The sequence below is a fragment of the Rhinatrema bivittatum genome, chromosome 3, assembly GCF_901001135.1.
Source record: "Rhinatrema bivittatum chromosome 3, aRhiBiv1.1, whole genome shotgun sequence".
Lineage (NCBI taxonomy): Eukaryota > Metazoa > Chordata > Amphibia > Gymnophiona > Rhinatrematidae > Rhinatrema > Rhinatrema bivittatum.
Window position 1 is genome coordinate 42,960,826 of NC_042617.1, and position 15,999 is coordinate 42,976,824.

At 45.2% G+C, this 15,999-nt stretch overlaps 1 protein-coding gene across 1 annotated transcript in view; it reads right to left on the minus strand.

Moving 5' to 3' along the window:
- TGFB2 (transforming growth factor beta 2) overlaps positions 1-2,288 on the minus strand; it is a 176,420-nt gene extending 174,132 nt beyond the window's left edge. Inside the window, exon 1 of the mRNA XM_029593183.1 lies at positions 736-2,288. Within this exon, the coding sequence (XP_029449043.1) occupies positions 736-1,081 (346 nt within the window). The 5' untranslated portion in view covers positions 1,082-2,288. The remainder of the gene's footprint in view (positions 1-735) is intronic.
- Positions 2,289-15,999: the final 13,711 nt, after the last annotated feature.

A 15,999-nucleotide genomic window follows, 5' to 3' on the forward strand; every position in this document is an offset into this window, starting at 1 on the left:
GCTACTAGACCTCAAGCGATCTACACTGAAGAGGGCCATGCTTTTTCCTTGCCAGCTTGAAAGGAGGTGCGCTCTGTCCCGATTCACGCGCGGCGGGGGGGGGGGGGGGGACCGGAGGAGATCGGATACCCCCCCCCCCCCAGGCGCCTTTGCAAGGCCGCACGAAGTTTGAAATCACAGAAGTTCGGCGGCAAAACCGGAAGGGCGCCGAGCTCGCACTTTCGGGTGATGCTCGGGGGAGCTCGAGAGCCTGGATCAGCCCTCAGACGGACAGGGGCGATTCGGGCTTGCTCGTTTTAAAAAAGGTAAATGGGGAGTGTGAGGGGGTGGCAATCTGGCAATAAAGAGAGCCGATAGAAAAAGTATCTAAAATTATAACACTTAAGTAGTAGTAAAAAAACAACCCAACTATAAACTCGTCTAGACCAAGGGTAAATCCTAGGTGAGTAAAGCGTTATCAGTCACACGCCCCTGCCATGCCCTCTCCTTCCCCGGTCCCCCGCCCTGCATCCCTGATGAAGCCATCCCGGGACGAGTCCTTTGCGTGTAGAAATCCAACCGAAAAGGGCAGAAAAGAAACCAAACCTGATCGAGTGAGAGAGCGAGCGATCGGACGGCCGCGCCGGGGCCAGGGTCTTATTTCTACGGGAGGGAAAACCAGGGCTGGGACGATACCGAGAGGGAGAAAAGCGGGGGCTGTGGGCAATTAACAATAAAAGCAAGCCAGCCACTTACTTTCCGAGAAGTAGTAAGGCAGCATGTCTATTTTGTAAACCTCTTTGGCGTAATAGTCATCGTCGGCCCTCTCCCTCTCGCAGGTGGAGCTCCTCTGCTTGGCTTTCTCCTGCAGCAGGTCCCTGGTGCTGTTGTAGATGGCGATGACCTCCGGGGGCACCTCCTCGGGCTCGGGGTACTCTTCCGGGGGGCTGGTGAGCTTCAGCTTGCTCAGGATCTGGCCCCGGATCGCCTCGATCCTCTTACGCATGAACTGATCCATGTCGAGGGTGCTGCAGGTAGATAGGCTGAGAGCCATGATGGCCAGATCCAGGGTAAGGAAAACGCTTAGGATACAGCAGTGCATTTTCCGGATTTTTTTTGTTTTTTATATATATAAAAAAGCGACCATTAAAATGTAAAAAAAAAATAAAATAAAATAAAAGACGAAATGTCAACTGTGCAAATTACAGAAATTAAATTAGAGAGGCGTGGTAAGAAATGGAAATTACAAAATACACCCAAAAAAAAATCCAAAAGAACTAAAAAAAAATCACTCAAAATAAGAGATGGAAAATAAATTCTGAAGTATTTAAAAATAAAAAAAATAAGATTACTTTGGAGGGGATAGGGCAAGAGAAGAGTCCCAGCCGGTGAAACTAGACGAGATGCAGCCGATTCAGGGAAGGATACCTGCCCATGCTCGGCGTGTCAGCGCCCGGTTGAGCTCTGAGGTTCTGAAAGCAGAGATCCCTCGCACGAAAACAACGATCGAGCGAAGGAAAACAAATGGGAAACGAAAGGGAACACAACGACATAAATGCGTATAGTGATAGGGAGAGAGAGATGGAGCCTCTCGTGGGGGGAGGGGGGGGGGCAGCTCGCACGTGGGTTTGCGAGAGCGCAGAGCCCGAACTGGGGGGCAGCAAGGGGGGGGGCAGCAAGGGGGGGGGGGGGACCGGGACAGATCCGGATGCTACTTCTCGTCCCGCAGGCTGCCTGCACCCCGCTGCCGCATCCAAAATCTCTCACCACCCGTCAAAGTCTTCCTCTCCGGCTCACTGCTCCAAGCGGCACCAAAAATTTGTAAAACAAAAGCCAGGGAAGAAAGAAAAAAAAAAAACAAACTCCCCCCCTCCCCCCAAACCTTTCAGCCTGGCGACTGCAACCTGAAGGCAATTAGAAAAAAAAAGATAAAAAGGCAAATCAAACACAGCCCAACGCTTTTCTTCTCCTTTTTGTCGGGTGCCCCAGCTCTGTATTACTTCGCTTCGCTCTCCTTTTGGCCGGCAGCACGCCGGTAACTGGAGTTTTGACGTTCTCTTGCCATGCCGGGAAAAAGCAAAAGAAAACAAATCACAAGCAATTAAACTGATGTGGAAACAAGGAAGGGGGTGGAGGGGGGAGAGAAAGGCAGAGTAGCCTGCGAGCTGAGCGGCCGGTGCTTGGGTTTCTCTGCAGTCGGTTACAGGCGGCGCTGAGCTCTGGCCTCCATCCCTCCCCCGTGCCTGCGAGAGCCCGGCAGCAGCAGCAGATGATAAGATCCCGATCTCCCGGGGCAGGGAGCGCGAGCGGCGCGCAGAGGCGCCTTTATAAGCTCCCGCTGCACCACGTGCTTACCTCCAACGAAGTGACGTGCTGGCACCGCTCGCGCGCTCGCCTGCCTGCTTTCTTTTTTTTTTTTTTTTTAACCAGCTTATCTGGAGGTGGAGGCTGCACTGTGGCGGGGGGGCGGGCGAAGCCTGCACGCGCATCACCTCAGGCATTTGCCGCTTTGTAAGGGTTTCCCCTCAGCTCTTCCACTGAAGGTCACATTACCCCCTTCGAGGCGAGAGCTGATGGCACGCTCCTAATAAAAAAAAAAGGGGGGAGGAGGGGAGAGAAAGCAAGCTGAGCAGTTAAAAGAACGGATGGGAACCACTATTTTTTTTTTCTCTCTCTGCTCCATAAGGGCTTTCCCCCCCACCCTCAGCAGTAACTCTGTCCTTGTAGTTTAAAACTCCTTAATTTGTTTTCCAAAGCTGTCCATAAGTTTTGGTCGCTGCTTCCTGTGGGGTTTTGTTTTGGGGTTTTTTTTTTTAGAGATGGTGGTTGCTCAGGGTGCAGTGGGGCTGTAGGGATAGGGACGGAACTTGATGACCCCTTGAAGCCCGTGGTTGAGGTTTGCAGTGCTGCCTATCAGTACTGTGGAGAATGGGAGAACGATGGACGAGCCACGAAAACAAAAAAATGAACATATACAAGGCCACAGGTGGCTTTTCCCCGCGAGAGCAGCCAAAGTCTGCTCCTCTGCGGATTGTGATAACTAACCCAAGTATCCAAAGGTGCTGTTGGGCCTGAGTTTCCTAGAGCACACGTGAAGAAATGTATTATAGTCTGCGAAGCTTTTGCATATTCTTCAAACTTTTTATGATGGTTTAATTTAAAAAAAAAAGCACAAAATAAGGCCATTTTTCTCCAGGACTAATGGCAATTCTTTTTCTTTTTGTTTTTTTAATCCTAACCGTTTGGCCAGTGTTTAAACAGTTTGGTGTTCCCAGAGTTGTGGGGTGGGACTTGTACAGGTTTCTCCATCTGAGCTAGGTGGGACTATCCTCAGCTCATGACTTAGACCTTGTATATGATCTTAGCCAAAAAAAAAAGGCTGGAACCTCAACAAATGCTAGGTGCCAGGGACCCAGACCTATGGAACAGGAGGTCATGGGAAAGGACGTTTTAAACTTGAGACTCGTGAACCTCTTCAGATTAAATGGGAGAGAGGGGTGGGGACAGAATGAACAGAACTGACCCAGGACACACAGGCCGCAGACGGACGCGGGTTGAATAGGCGCTAATCAATCCCCTAATGCAATAAGGGGATTAGCGTCCAACGCGGAGTGAATGTAATAGCGCTCATCACATGCAAATGCATGTGAATGAGGCTATTAGGCATTCACTGCGATGCAAAAAAAAAACAAAACATGTGCATCTCAGAAAACAATGCTTTTCTGTACTTGTTTTAAATGCTTAAAGAAATTACCTAAAAGACAGCAGAGTTAGGAAAACCAATCTCATTAAAATCGGCAGACAGCCAAGTTAGGAAAACCAATCAGGCTCACGTTAGCAAGGAGGTGCCTCCTTCCTAACGCGACCCCCTAATTTAAATATTGCATGGCGCCCCCATTGGGGGTGACTGGGGCACATTAAGAGAGCGGGCGCTGACTGTTCAGCGCCCGCTTTCTTCGCACTTTTATTGCATCGGCCCCACTGTAATCTTGTTTAAAGGTGGGCACCTTGGGGGGTTTTGTTGTTGTTGGTTTTGAGTTTTCTTTTAAAAGTTCACCAACTAGGTTGTTTAACCCATAAGAAAGTGAAAAAAAAAATAGTATGATGTGGGTGGATTCCGCAAAACTGGTAGACTCTGCATCAATGTTTAAGCAGATTCCCCTGATCCACACGGTCCACTGCAGGAAGACTTGATGCAGCTCCTGAATGCACGTGGAATCGGTGGGATTTCACCACACATTTGCTGTGAATCTGGAAAATCTGAAAATGCCATAGTAACATACGGGCCGATACAGTACAGTTCGCTCCGAATGAGCCAAGCCGCACATTTTACTTTCAGAAATTAGCGCCTACCTTTGGGTAGGCGCTAATTTCTTCAGGCACCAGGAAACTGCACAGAAAAGCAGTAAAAACTGCTTTTCTGTACACCCTCTGACTTAATATCATGGCGATATTAAGTCGGAGGTCCCGAAAGTTACCAAAAGTAAAAAAAAAAAATTTGAAGTCTGTCCACGGCTCGTGGATCGAAAACCGGAAGCTCAATTTTGCCGGCATCCGGTTTCCGAACCCGTGGCTGTCAGTAGGCTCGAGAACCGACGCCGGCAAAATTGAGCGTCGGCTGTCAAACCCACTGACAGCCGCCGCTCCGGTCCGGGCCGGGCCTAATTTGCATACTGAATTGCACGCACAAGAGAGTGGCCTGTGCACGCGCTGGGAGAGTGGGCGTTCGCCCGCTCTCCCGCGGACTTTACTGTATCGGCCCGATAGTAAATGTTGGCAGAAAAAGACCCAAGTGGTCCATCCAGATTGCCCAGCAAGCTTTTTTGTTTGCATTTTATTCTTAGGGTAATTGTTGCACATTGCAGGTCAATAGGGGTTATCCTCTTCTTCGTCTCTATCATTTAGCAACTAGGAATCCTCTGTGCTTATGTAATGCCCTTATGAATTGCATTATTGTCCCTATCCTCACTATCTCTTCCAGGAGGGCATTCCATGCATCTGCCACCCTTTCCGAGAAGAAATACTTTCTGATGTTGGTCCTGACTCAACCCCCTTGGAGCTTCATACTATGACCCCTTGTTCTACAGTTTTCTTTCCATCCAAAACAAGATTCATTTATGTGCATTATTAATACCTTTCAGGCATTTAAAAGTCTGTATCATATTACCCCTGTCTCATTTCTCCTCTCCTCTAGTGCACACATGTTCAGGTCCTTCAATCTCATTTCATAACTCTTTTGGCGCAGGCCCCACGTCATTTTGGTCATCTTTCTCTGGACTGCTTCAATCCTGTCTCTATCCTTTTTTGAGATAAGGTCTCCAGCACTGAAGGCAGTACTCCAGATGAGGTCTCAGAAGGACCTGTACAGGGTCATTATCACTTCCTTTTTCTGGCTGGTTAACCCTCTGAAAAGCCTAGCATCCCTCTTGCCATAGCCACTCCCTTGTCACATTGTTTTACCTCCTTCAGAGATCATCAGACATCACTCCGTTGTCTCTTTCCCAGTTCGGGCACATCAGACGTTTGCTCCCCATTGCGTACAACCTTTTTGGATTTCTGTACCCCCAAGAGCATGACTCTGCACTATCCTAGCACTGAATCCCAGCTGCCAAACCTTCAACATTTCCTCAAGTTTTCTTAGATCACTTCTCATTTTCTCTGCTCCTTCAGGTGTGTCCACTCTGTTGCAGATCTTACCATCGTCTGCAAAAAGACAAACTTTTCCTTCTAACCCTTCAGCAATATCACTCACAAAAAACATCAAACAGAACTGATCCCTGAGAATCTCCATTTATCACTCTTCCCTCCTCAGAGTACGTTCCATTTATGACTACTCACTGTCGTCTGTCAGTCAACCAATTTCTGATCCATTTCTAGGCTTTTCATTTTATTCACGAGCCTCTTATGTGGGACCGTATCAAACGATTTTAGAAATCCAGATAAATCACATCAAGTGCGCTTCCTTGATCTAATTCTTTAGTCACTCAATCAAAAAGTCAATCACATTTGCCTGACATGATCTTTTGGTAACAAAAAAACCTGTTGTCTCGGATTCTGCAACCCACTGCATTGCAGATAGATCACTGTCCTTTCCTTCAGAAGTGTCTCTATTGAAGCAGGCCAGAATTCACTAGGTTTGATTTTGACCTCACGTCTCTAATCTTGATAAATGCACGCCATTCCTGATACAACTTTATTATTTAATCTGACCCATTCATGGTGCAGCCTGAATTAGTTAGACACAGACTCTATCCTGTATTTGAAGCAATCAAACATTCATGCACTGCCCAAGTATTCTGAATCTGTGGATGCTCACAGAAATCCAAAACCTGTGGGAGTTCCTCTGGATGGTTCAACAAAAAATAAAACTAAAAAAAATCACAGCCATCTTAAAACTAACCCAAATCTGAATCTGATTGTAAGAGAACATTTGAATCAGATATTCATGGATTTTGAACCAGGTCCGATGAGGTTTGCCCACCCCTACTGTAAGATTCTTGTTGAATGAAGAATGTTTGCTCCATCGTATCAAGGTACAGTAAAGAATCATTTACACAGGAAGGCTGTTGCGCCAATTAATGTTTGCATTTCCTTCCAAATGTTTATAATTTCTCAACCTCCAATAACCTCTGTAGATTTCCTCAGCATGACATGGATGCCTGTAGATACTATGGCATGTCCTCTAGTTCCACTTTCATTGTGACATGAGTTCTTCTATCTGGAGTACTTTATAGACAGATTGAGTAAAGGAGATCTATAATGGTACCATAATTCATTCTTAAAACATCAATTTGTCATTGAGTTCCTCAAGATGTTGATCAGTGATTCTCTCCCCTTCTTCAACATGCTGTTCATCTGTTTCTCACAGCATATACACTGAATATTACTGCATTAACAATTTTTCTCCTTCAAACATCAGGTGTCATACCTATATTATTTATTTCTGTATAGAATTTTTAACGTAGATATATTTCTCTCTCTTTTGGATCCATGTGTTCTCCCAGTATTCATGTTTTAAGCTACCACCAAGAGGCAATGCTACTTTGACAACATTTCTGCCTTCACGCTGGACTCTGCAGGTTGTGATACCTTTAATTGGACCAAGCTATAAAAAAAAAAAAAACAAACGTCTTCCCTCCCCCATTTTCTGATCACTGAGAATAACATTATCATTCTCCCAGTCCTCTCAGCCCTTACCTTGGATGTCCTTTTTGATGCCTCTCCTTCCTTCTCTGTGCACATTCACAACACTGCTAAATGCCATTCTTTGCTCTACAAGACCTCCACAATTTGTCCCACCCTTTCTTATCATACTACCAGAGCCCTTAATTTGCTCTCTTACCACTTCCCGCTTTCAGGCAGATGCAATATTGGTGTGCGGGCCTCATGATTGTGCGCCTGCTTTTCTAACGTGCGCCCGATGCATTAAAAAGGAGGAGCTAGGGGGAAACTGCGTCCCCAGTTGATGCCACGTTGATGAGGCCATTAGCTATTCCCCTCTTATGTAAAAAGGCGCCCAGGAGGAAGTGGCTGTGAGTGGGTTAGGAAAAACGGATGCTCAATTTTATAAGTATCTGTTTTCCTAATCTGTGCACAACCACGGATTAGGAAAATGGACGCTCATTAATCCAGGAACTACAGAAAAGCAGCATTTTCTGCTTTTCTGTTAACTTTTGGGGCTCCTCCAGAGCTGGCTTTCATTTTTGAGAGTAAAAATTTTTTTTTACATAAGAGGGGAATAGCTAATGGCCTCATCAACGTGGCATTTACATGTCATGAGTGCTATTAGCTATGTGCTGGTTTGGATGCACGTTTTGGATGCGCTAATCCTCTTATTGCATAAAGGGTCATAGACGCACGTCCAAAATACGCACCCAACCATGGGTTAACCTGTGCGCTAGCCTGAGCGCATGGTACTGCTGCAGCCTGTTCCCACTGAGTGATTATTTCTCATTGCAGTCTGTTCTAAATTCTTATCTACTTCTGAGCCATTACGACTATGAAACCTCTCTTCTGAAATCACTACATTGGCTTCCCCGTCTGCTTCCACATACAATTTAAACTGCTTGTATTCATGCAGAAGTGCAGACACTCTGTTTCACCATACGCCTCTCTTTGCAGACTTCATTTATAGGGAAAACTGCTCTTACCTCTACCCTTCCCCACTGTCTCAGTTCTGTGTTTTCACCTTACTACATCAAATGTCTGGAATAGCCTTCTTGAATGGATGCATCATGCTTCCTCTCTTACCAAACTTTAAATCCTTCCTAAAAACGTATTGTATTTTTTATCTAGTTAAATTTATGCCTTGCCTATCCAAACAAGTGCTCCATACTACTTACAGCAATACATAAATGCATATCATTCATAGTTTAAAATAAAAACAATCAAAATCAATAATACAATTAAAAATAACCAAGCTGAAACTTTTTTGGACCACACAGGATGATTATTTAAAAAAAAAAAAAAAAAAGATAAGATAAAATTTTGACACCTAACCAGCCAAAATCAAACTACTGCATAACTCAAACTAAATAAACAAGACAAACAAGATAAACAGAATAAAACAAACAGTAATAAAACCTTGCAGAGCTCTACACATATACTAAATCTGAATAAAAAAGCAGAGGTGGATTTCAAAAGTGAACTTTAAGCCTTCATACTCATGGTCTTTTGATTTTAACTATTTCGAGGTAATCCAAAACCTCTTATTTGTCTTGTCTATGTCTTGATTAGACTGTTAGCTCCATGGAGCAGGGACTATTGTATATGTATGTATAATGCTACATGCACTTTGTTGCACTATATCATGATTGGTTCTATTACAACTATGTGTGAGCTTTCAAGACCATATAAGTCCCTTCCCTCATCTGAAGATCCAGTAAAATGCAATTTCAGTCTGCCAACAATCCAGATTTGCCTGGACCACACGTGGTTACTGAAATTTTGCTTTCATAGTGCACAAATAAACTTGTGTTCACTTATATTCATCTCCTTTTGGTTTCTAAAAATATGTTGCCAAAAACTCTTCTTAAGATCAAAACCAGTCTTGTCTCTGTGGTTACTCTCTTATCTTGTATCTGGGTGTGACTCACTCCTTTACATCAGCAGGGGTCTGACATGCCACAGGCATTTCATTTTTTTACTTCTCTCCCTCTTCCCAGAACACAAATCAAATCCAGGATAATTATAATTGTTTCCTTAATTTTATACTGGTTGTTGCTCCATACACCACCTGGGAGGTGCGCTGTGCGTGTTTATAAAGCCCCAATGGGGTTAAGGAGACAGGCGTGCTAGACTTATTACTCAAAACAAGTCTGAACCGTGCCTGGTGGCAGAGATCAAATTTACCTGCAGGTTAACGGGCAAAAATGTATGCCTTCTAAGAAAAATAGCACAGGCCTGGCAGTCGGTTGGGAACCTGAGAATGGCAACCCTTGGGTTAAATGGAAAGAGTGAACTTTTTTCAGCGTGCCTCTGCCTGGAGGAGAAGGAGGTCCCAGCATTGAGAGAGCGCCTCCATAGTGGGGAAGGGGCCTAGCGCCGTGGAGCTGATGCATGCTGTTTGCATTGGCAGGAGTCCCTGCTAGAGATTCTTGCACCAGAATTGCAGACTGCTCCACTGTTGCTGTGGATACTAGCACAGAAGAGCTTTTCCGAAGCGGGGGCTAGAGAGCTTTCAATTTTTTCTCTTTTTTTTTTTTTTTAAAGCTGCAATTTGATACCAGGAAACTGCAGCTATTATCTTGCATTCTTTAAAAGCAACTAATGCTAGACAACATTCTACCTTATAGCGACTCCAGCTCCTGATTTCACAAAGTTCAGGATGGGCGGTGCTGGTGGTGGGGGCCTGTTGTTTTTTAAACCCCTGGATTTGAGTGGATGTAGCAGCACTGTATGAAACTCACCTTTAGCTAACTGCTATTTTCCTAAATCAAAGACGGGCACGAAAATTGAAATTTGCAATCACCGTGGCATTCAGTTATGGGTGAGGGCTTACTGGATGGTGATTGGTAAGGACACGCCATGATTTAGGACTGCCTTGCCCCAGTCCAGTTATGGAGAATGAAGAATACAGGCAACTTGTCAAGATAAAATCAGGCCAGAGAGTTAAGGTTCAAGTCACGGGGCAGCTGCTCCACTACAGTCCCTGCTTTAACTTCCCTCACAGCATGTTCCATCACAATTTTAAGTCGGCCTCGAGTGTAATATGCGGGCTATAGTGCACTGTAGATTGAAAGTCTTTCCAAAATCAAGGTTGTAGCTGCACATGCACGTGCCCCGCCCCCCAAAATCCATCCACATTCTCTCATTAGGTTTGTACGATATATAGCAATTAATAACCCCCTGCTTAAATCTAGGCTTCAGTTTCTCTGGCACTTAAGTACTGTAACCGTTGTCCTCTAATTTCTGACAAATTCAGCTACATTTGTCACCAGGTGGTAAGAATCAAAGCACAGAGCAGCTGCTCCACTACAGTCCCTGCTTTAACCTCCCTCACAGGGTGTTCCATCACAATTTTAAGTCGGCCTTAAGTGTATTATGTGACTATGTGGGCTGTAGATTGTTTGCTATACGTTTACTTGGCATTGCTTTTTCTAAATATACCCTTCATTTCACGCTTGAAAGTTTATCAAGCGGCAGTTCAAGATTGAGAAGCACAACCTCCACCCCCCACCATCCCTAATCTTTTCATAATATAGCTCTGTAAATAAGAGTCTGAACTTGAGAGGCAGTGATACCTTACCTATGTAAATAGGGGGGGGGGGGGAAGGATCTTCCCCCACTCTCTGTGCCTATAAGAGAACAGCTCACAGAGGAGAGGTTTTCTGATTGGGCGATGTTTTACACTTCGGATTTAGCTACTTCATATAAACATTTACTAGCTGACAGAGAAAATCAAAAAGGCTTCTCACAACAGAATGAGCAGGAAAAACTCTGTATAATCCTGGGGGAAACAGGAGAAATGGCAGCAACAGCAGCAAAATATTGATATCCTGCCACCAAGACAAATTAAATCTGATCAGAGGTAACATGAGCCAGCACCAAAACCTGAGACTTGTCCCCGATATTGTACTTTCCGCAACCTGCAACTTATTGTTATCACTTTATCATTTTTTTCCCTTTTTTTTTTTTTTTTAACTCCCATTGTTATTTGAATCATTCTGAGATTGATCAAAGGCATTTATCCAGTAACTTCTGACTTATCTAGATAAATGCCAAAATTTCAACAGAGCCGGCGCTCATCTGGCTAAAACTTAACCGGAAAACGTAGGGGCATTTCAGGGTGGGGGATGAGCTACCTGGGAAACTTATCTGGCTAACTCCGATGTCACTGCTCTACAGCCAAAATACTTCTGAAATGAATGCAGTCAAACTTTACCAAATCTGGGTCACTGAGAACAAAAATGATGCTTAAAATTGTTGACTGGATTTAGATTTCAAGATATACTAATGCGTCAGTATGTATGACCTTTGACTTGGAGTCTGCGAAGGATAAGTGGGTTGAGATGGGAAAGGATCTCAAATTAAACTAGAAATGACTAATATACATTTTTGAGTGACTCTACGAATAAGTCTATGACTGGTTTACGAGGAAAGGAAAAGATGGCATGGAAAGCCTTCCAGTGAGTGGTAACAAATTTTCTTGGAAAAAAAACAAGGCAGACAAAGTACAAGGAGTTGATAGAAAACCTCCTCAAGGCTGTAACATGTCACTAAAGGTACATTTTTGCACTCTTATCTAGATTTTTTTTTTTCCACTGAACTGCAGAGCAGTGAGCGATGAGCATGGCGAGCAATTTCACCAGGGCACTGTAGCAATGGAAAAATGGTATCAGGGCAAATGGAGCCTTTCAGTGCTTGCAGATATTGCTGGACAGTGCCAAGAGATGTTCCATTTAATGAATACAAGAGACAAGCCAAGAAGAGCTGAGTAGCCGCTGAATAAGGACTAAGCTATGTACATATATATACATAATAGTTTTTTTTCACCTTTTGAAATGGTTATGCTCAAGCATCTTTTGTCTTCTGCCAGTATTTTCTCCTTCAGAATGAGGGCATTTGGGGGCAAAAGAAAGCTTCCCATATCCTGTACCTGAACGCTGTCAAGTTGACACTTCTTCATTTATTGGTTTTGCATGAGTTTCCTCTTACTACTTTAACATTTTATGGCATTCATAGAAACATAGAAACATAGAAATGACGGCAGAAGAAGACCAAACGGCCCATCCAGTCTGCCCAGCAAGCTACGCACTTTTCCATTTTTTTATTTCCCTTTTTCTCTCTCCCACCTGTTACTATTGGCTTCCAGTTCCCTCCAGCCCTAATTCCCCTCCACCCCACCACAATTTCCCTCCACCCCATCACCAATGTAGAGAGCAGCGCCGTATCTGCATCCAAGTGAACATCCAGCTCAATTAGGGGTAGCAACCGCTGTAACAAGCAGGCCACACCCCTGCCCCATACTCTTACCCACCCCTGGGTTGTTTTTTTTTTTGTTTGGGTTTTTTTTTTGTTTGTTTTTTTGGAGATGGCAGCCCTCCATCCTTCCGCTCCGTGAAGGTGGAACTCCAACCACTGGCATCCCGCTCCGTGAATGCCTCTGTGGCTACTGCTGCTCCGTGCAGTGTTTTGCTGCCTCCTCTTTATTCACGCCCTCTAGACTTGATGGATCCACAGTGTTTATCCCACGCCCCTTTGAAATCCTTCACAGTTTTAGACTTCACCACTTCCTCTGGAAGGGCATTCCAGGCATACCACCCTTTCCGTGAAGAAATACTTCCTGACATTGGTTCTTAGTCTTCCTCCCTGGAGCCTCAGCTCGTGACCTCTGGTTCTGCTGATTTTTTTCTGATGGAAAAGGTTTGTCGTTGTCTTTGGATCATTAAATTTTTTCAAGTATCTGAAAGTCTGAATCATATCACCCCTGCTCCTCCTTTCCTCCAGGGAGTACATATTTAGATTCTTCAATCTCTCCTCGTATGTCATCCGATGAAGACCCTCCACCTTCCTGGTCGCCCTTCTCTGTACCGCTTCCATCTTGTCTCTGTCTCTTTGTAGATACGGTCTCCAGAACTGAACACAGTACTCCAGGTGAGGCCTCACCAAGGACCTGTACAAGGGGATAATCACTTCCCTTTTCTTACTCGATATTCCTCTCTCTATGCAGCCCAGCATTCTTCTGGCTTTTGCTATCGCCTTGTCGCATTGTTTCGCAGACTTCATATCATTAGACACTATCACCCCAAGGTCTTTCTCCTGCTCCGTGCACATCAACCTTCCCCCCCCCCCCCCCAATTGAATACAGTTCATTCGGATTTCCACTCCCCATATGCATGACTTTGCACTTCTTGGCATTGAATCTCAGCTGCCATATCTTCGACCACTCTTCCAGCTTCCTTAAATCCTGTCTCATTCTCTCCACTCCTTCTGGCGTGTCCACTCTGTTGTAGATCTTAGTGTCATCTGCAAAAAGACAAACCTTACCTTCCATCCCGTCCGCAATGTCGCTCACAAAGATATTGAACAGGACCGGTCCCAACACCGATCCTTGCGGTACACCACTTAAAACCGCTCTCTCTTCAGAGAAAGTTCCATTTACCATCACACATTGTCCTCTGTCCATCAACCAGTTTGCAATCCAGGTCACCACCTCGGCACTCACTCCTAAGCTTCTCGTTCATTAAATTGTTTCTCTTGAGCATCTTTTGTCTTGTAGCATCAGTTTTCCTCTGAATGAGGACTTTGTTGGAGAAGCTACCCTAGTTTCATCAAATATATAACAGGGTGGGAGAACCAGGCTGAGATGGTTGTAGGAAAGGAAGAACCAAAGAACAAGTTTTGGGCTCTGATAATGAAAATTGTGTCTTTTTTCATTTCTTTCAAATGTTTGTCCTGGGGACAAAACCCCCCAGTATAATAAACCAAGAGCGCAAATGTGGGAAAAATAGCCCCAGGCACCAAAAGAGGGCACCAGCAATATTGTGGAAGGTTAGCATGTGACAGCAAGGTCTTTACGGGGGTATGGGAGATGGGCAGATGGGGGGGGAGGGTAGGGGGGTAGATATGAGGCAGTAAGTCCACTGAAGGAGAAACTTGTTCCTTTTGTCTTTTTTTCACTGTCATCTGCACTCTGCAGTGGTACATCACCATCTCCAAATGCCAGTTTCTTTGGCATAGAGGTGGCTCCTGCTGCCTTAGTGGTCCAGAAGATATCCCTTTTCAGTTTTGGTGCAGTATGAATTAAACAAATCCTATTCAAATTGCTTTGCGGTGGTACATCATCTCTCCTCTCCTCGACGACATACCCATTCTCCCCTTCTCTGCCGACTACCTGCTCTACACTGTATCATTCTATTTCAACCAAATGAAATGAACAGGATTTGTTTAATTCAATGGACCCACTTAATTCGTTTTGGGATCCCCAGAAAGAAACAAATTAGCCCCTATTTGTTTTGGTTTTCAATTTTGTTTGAAGCTAATGCACATGCCTAAACTCTAGCCACCCCAAGGAGCAGGGATAAAGTTATCCAGGGACATGTTACCCGCACTGACAGATTCAAACAAAAACATTTTGGGCGGGTATGCCCATACCCCCTACCCTCCCAAGTGCTCAACCACTTTAGGCCAGTAGACTTATGCCCTCCACAACCCCAAGCCCTCCAAAATGTTTGGAAATGGTGGTAGTCAAAAGGCCCAAGGAAGTTGGCCAATGCTCCTACCTCTACACCTGTCGCCTTGATTATTTTTTAAATCAAGAGTGCCCCCCATATCTCCCAAGCCAATCCTGACCCTCCTGCTTCTGCTGGCAACCTAAATGCTTGAGGTCCCAGTAGTGACATGTGTAACCTTGACGGCAAAGCTGTTGGTTTTGCTGTAGAGTTTCTTCACAAGATCCTGCGGTCCACTGCATTTGAGGCTCCATTGTAGCATTAGCCACAGGACCTTTTGAGAGGAAGAATAAAGCAGCAGAGTAGATTTTTGAAAATAGCAAAAAGAGTTTTATTATTTATTTATAGACATTTGATATTTTACCTTTTACCAAGTATGGCCTCAAGGCTGATATATAACTTCCAGTCAATTGGAGTGAAGAGTTGGAACAGGGAGAATGGGATCTCTGCAGGGAAAGTCTGTCTGATCAAGAGTCTTGCCTTGGGGGTTTTCTTGAAAGTGAGATAGCAAGGCTCAAGTCGTATGGCATCAGTTTCATAAAAGTCACAGAGAATTCCTCTGTGGCAATGTGAAAGCAAAATGAAATCTGCTCCTTTGTGGAAACATCTGTGGTCTCATCCACAATTGTACTGTAGAAAATAGCTTCTTTAGTATCTGCCACTAATGTATGTAGAACATTGTGAGCCATGATTTTAAGCATCTCCCTCACAACAGAAGACAAAATCCATTTGTACGTTTCAACCACAATCTCAGCTGGGGAATGTCATCAACATGAGCAGCAAGAGCTGACTAAGGTTTGACCCTTCCTCACTAAGGGGTAGACTTTTAAAAAAAGCGCGATCGCGTACTTTTGTTTGCGCAGCAGGCGCAAACAAAGGTACGCTGGATTTTATAAGATACGCGCATAGCCGCGCGTATCCTCTAAAATCCTGGATCAGCGCGCGCAAGGCTGCCAATTTTGGGCAGCCTGCACGCGCCGAGCCACGCAGCCTGCCTCCGTTCCCTCCCCTCACCTTCCCCTCCCTTCCTCTACCTAACCCACCCACCCCCCCCGGCCCTATCTAAACCCCCCCCTTACCTTTGTCCCTAGATTTACGCCTGCGAGAAGCAGACGTAAATCTACACGCGCCAGCGGACTGCTGGCGTGCCGTCTTCCAATCCGGGGGCTGGTCAGGAGGCCTGGACCACGCTCCTGGGCCGGCACCACGCCCCCGGTCCCACCCCTGAAACGCACCCCCGAAACGCCATGTCATCCGATCCCGCCCCCGACACGCCCCCGGCATGCCCCCTTCGAAAAACCCCGAGACCTACGCGCGTCCCAGGGCTCTGCGCGTGCCGGCGGCCTAT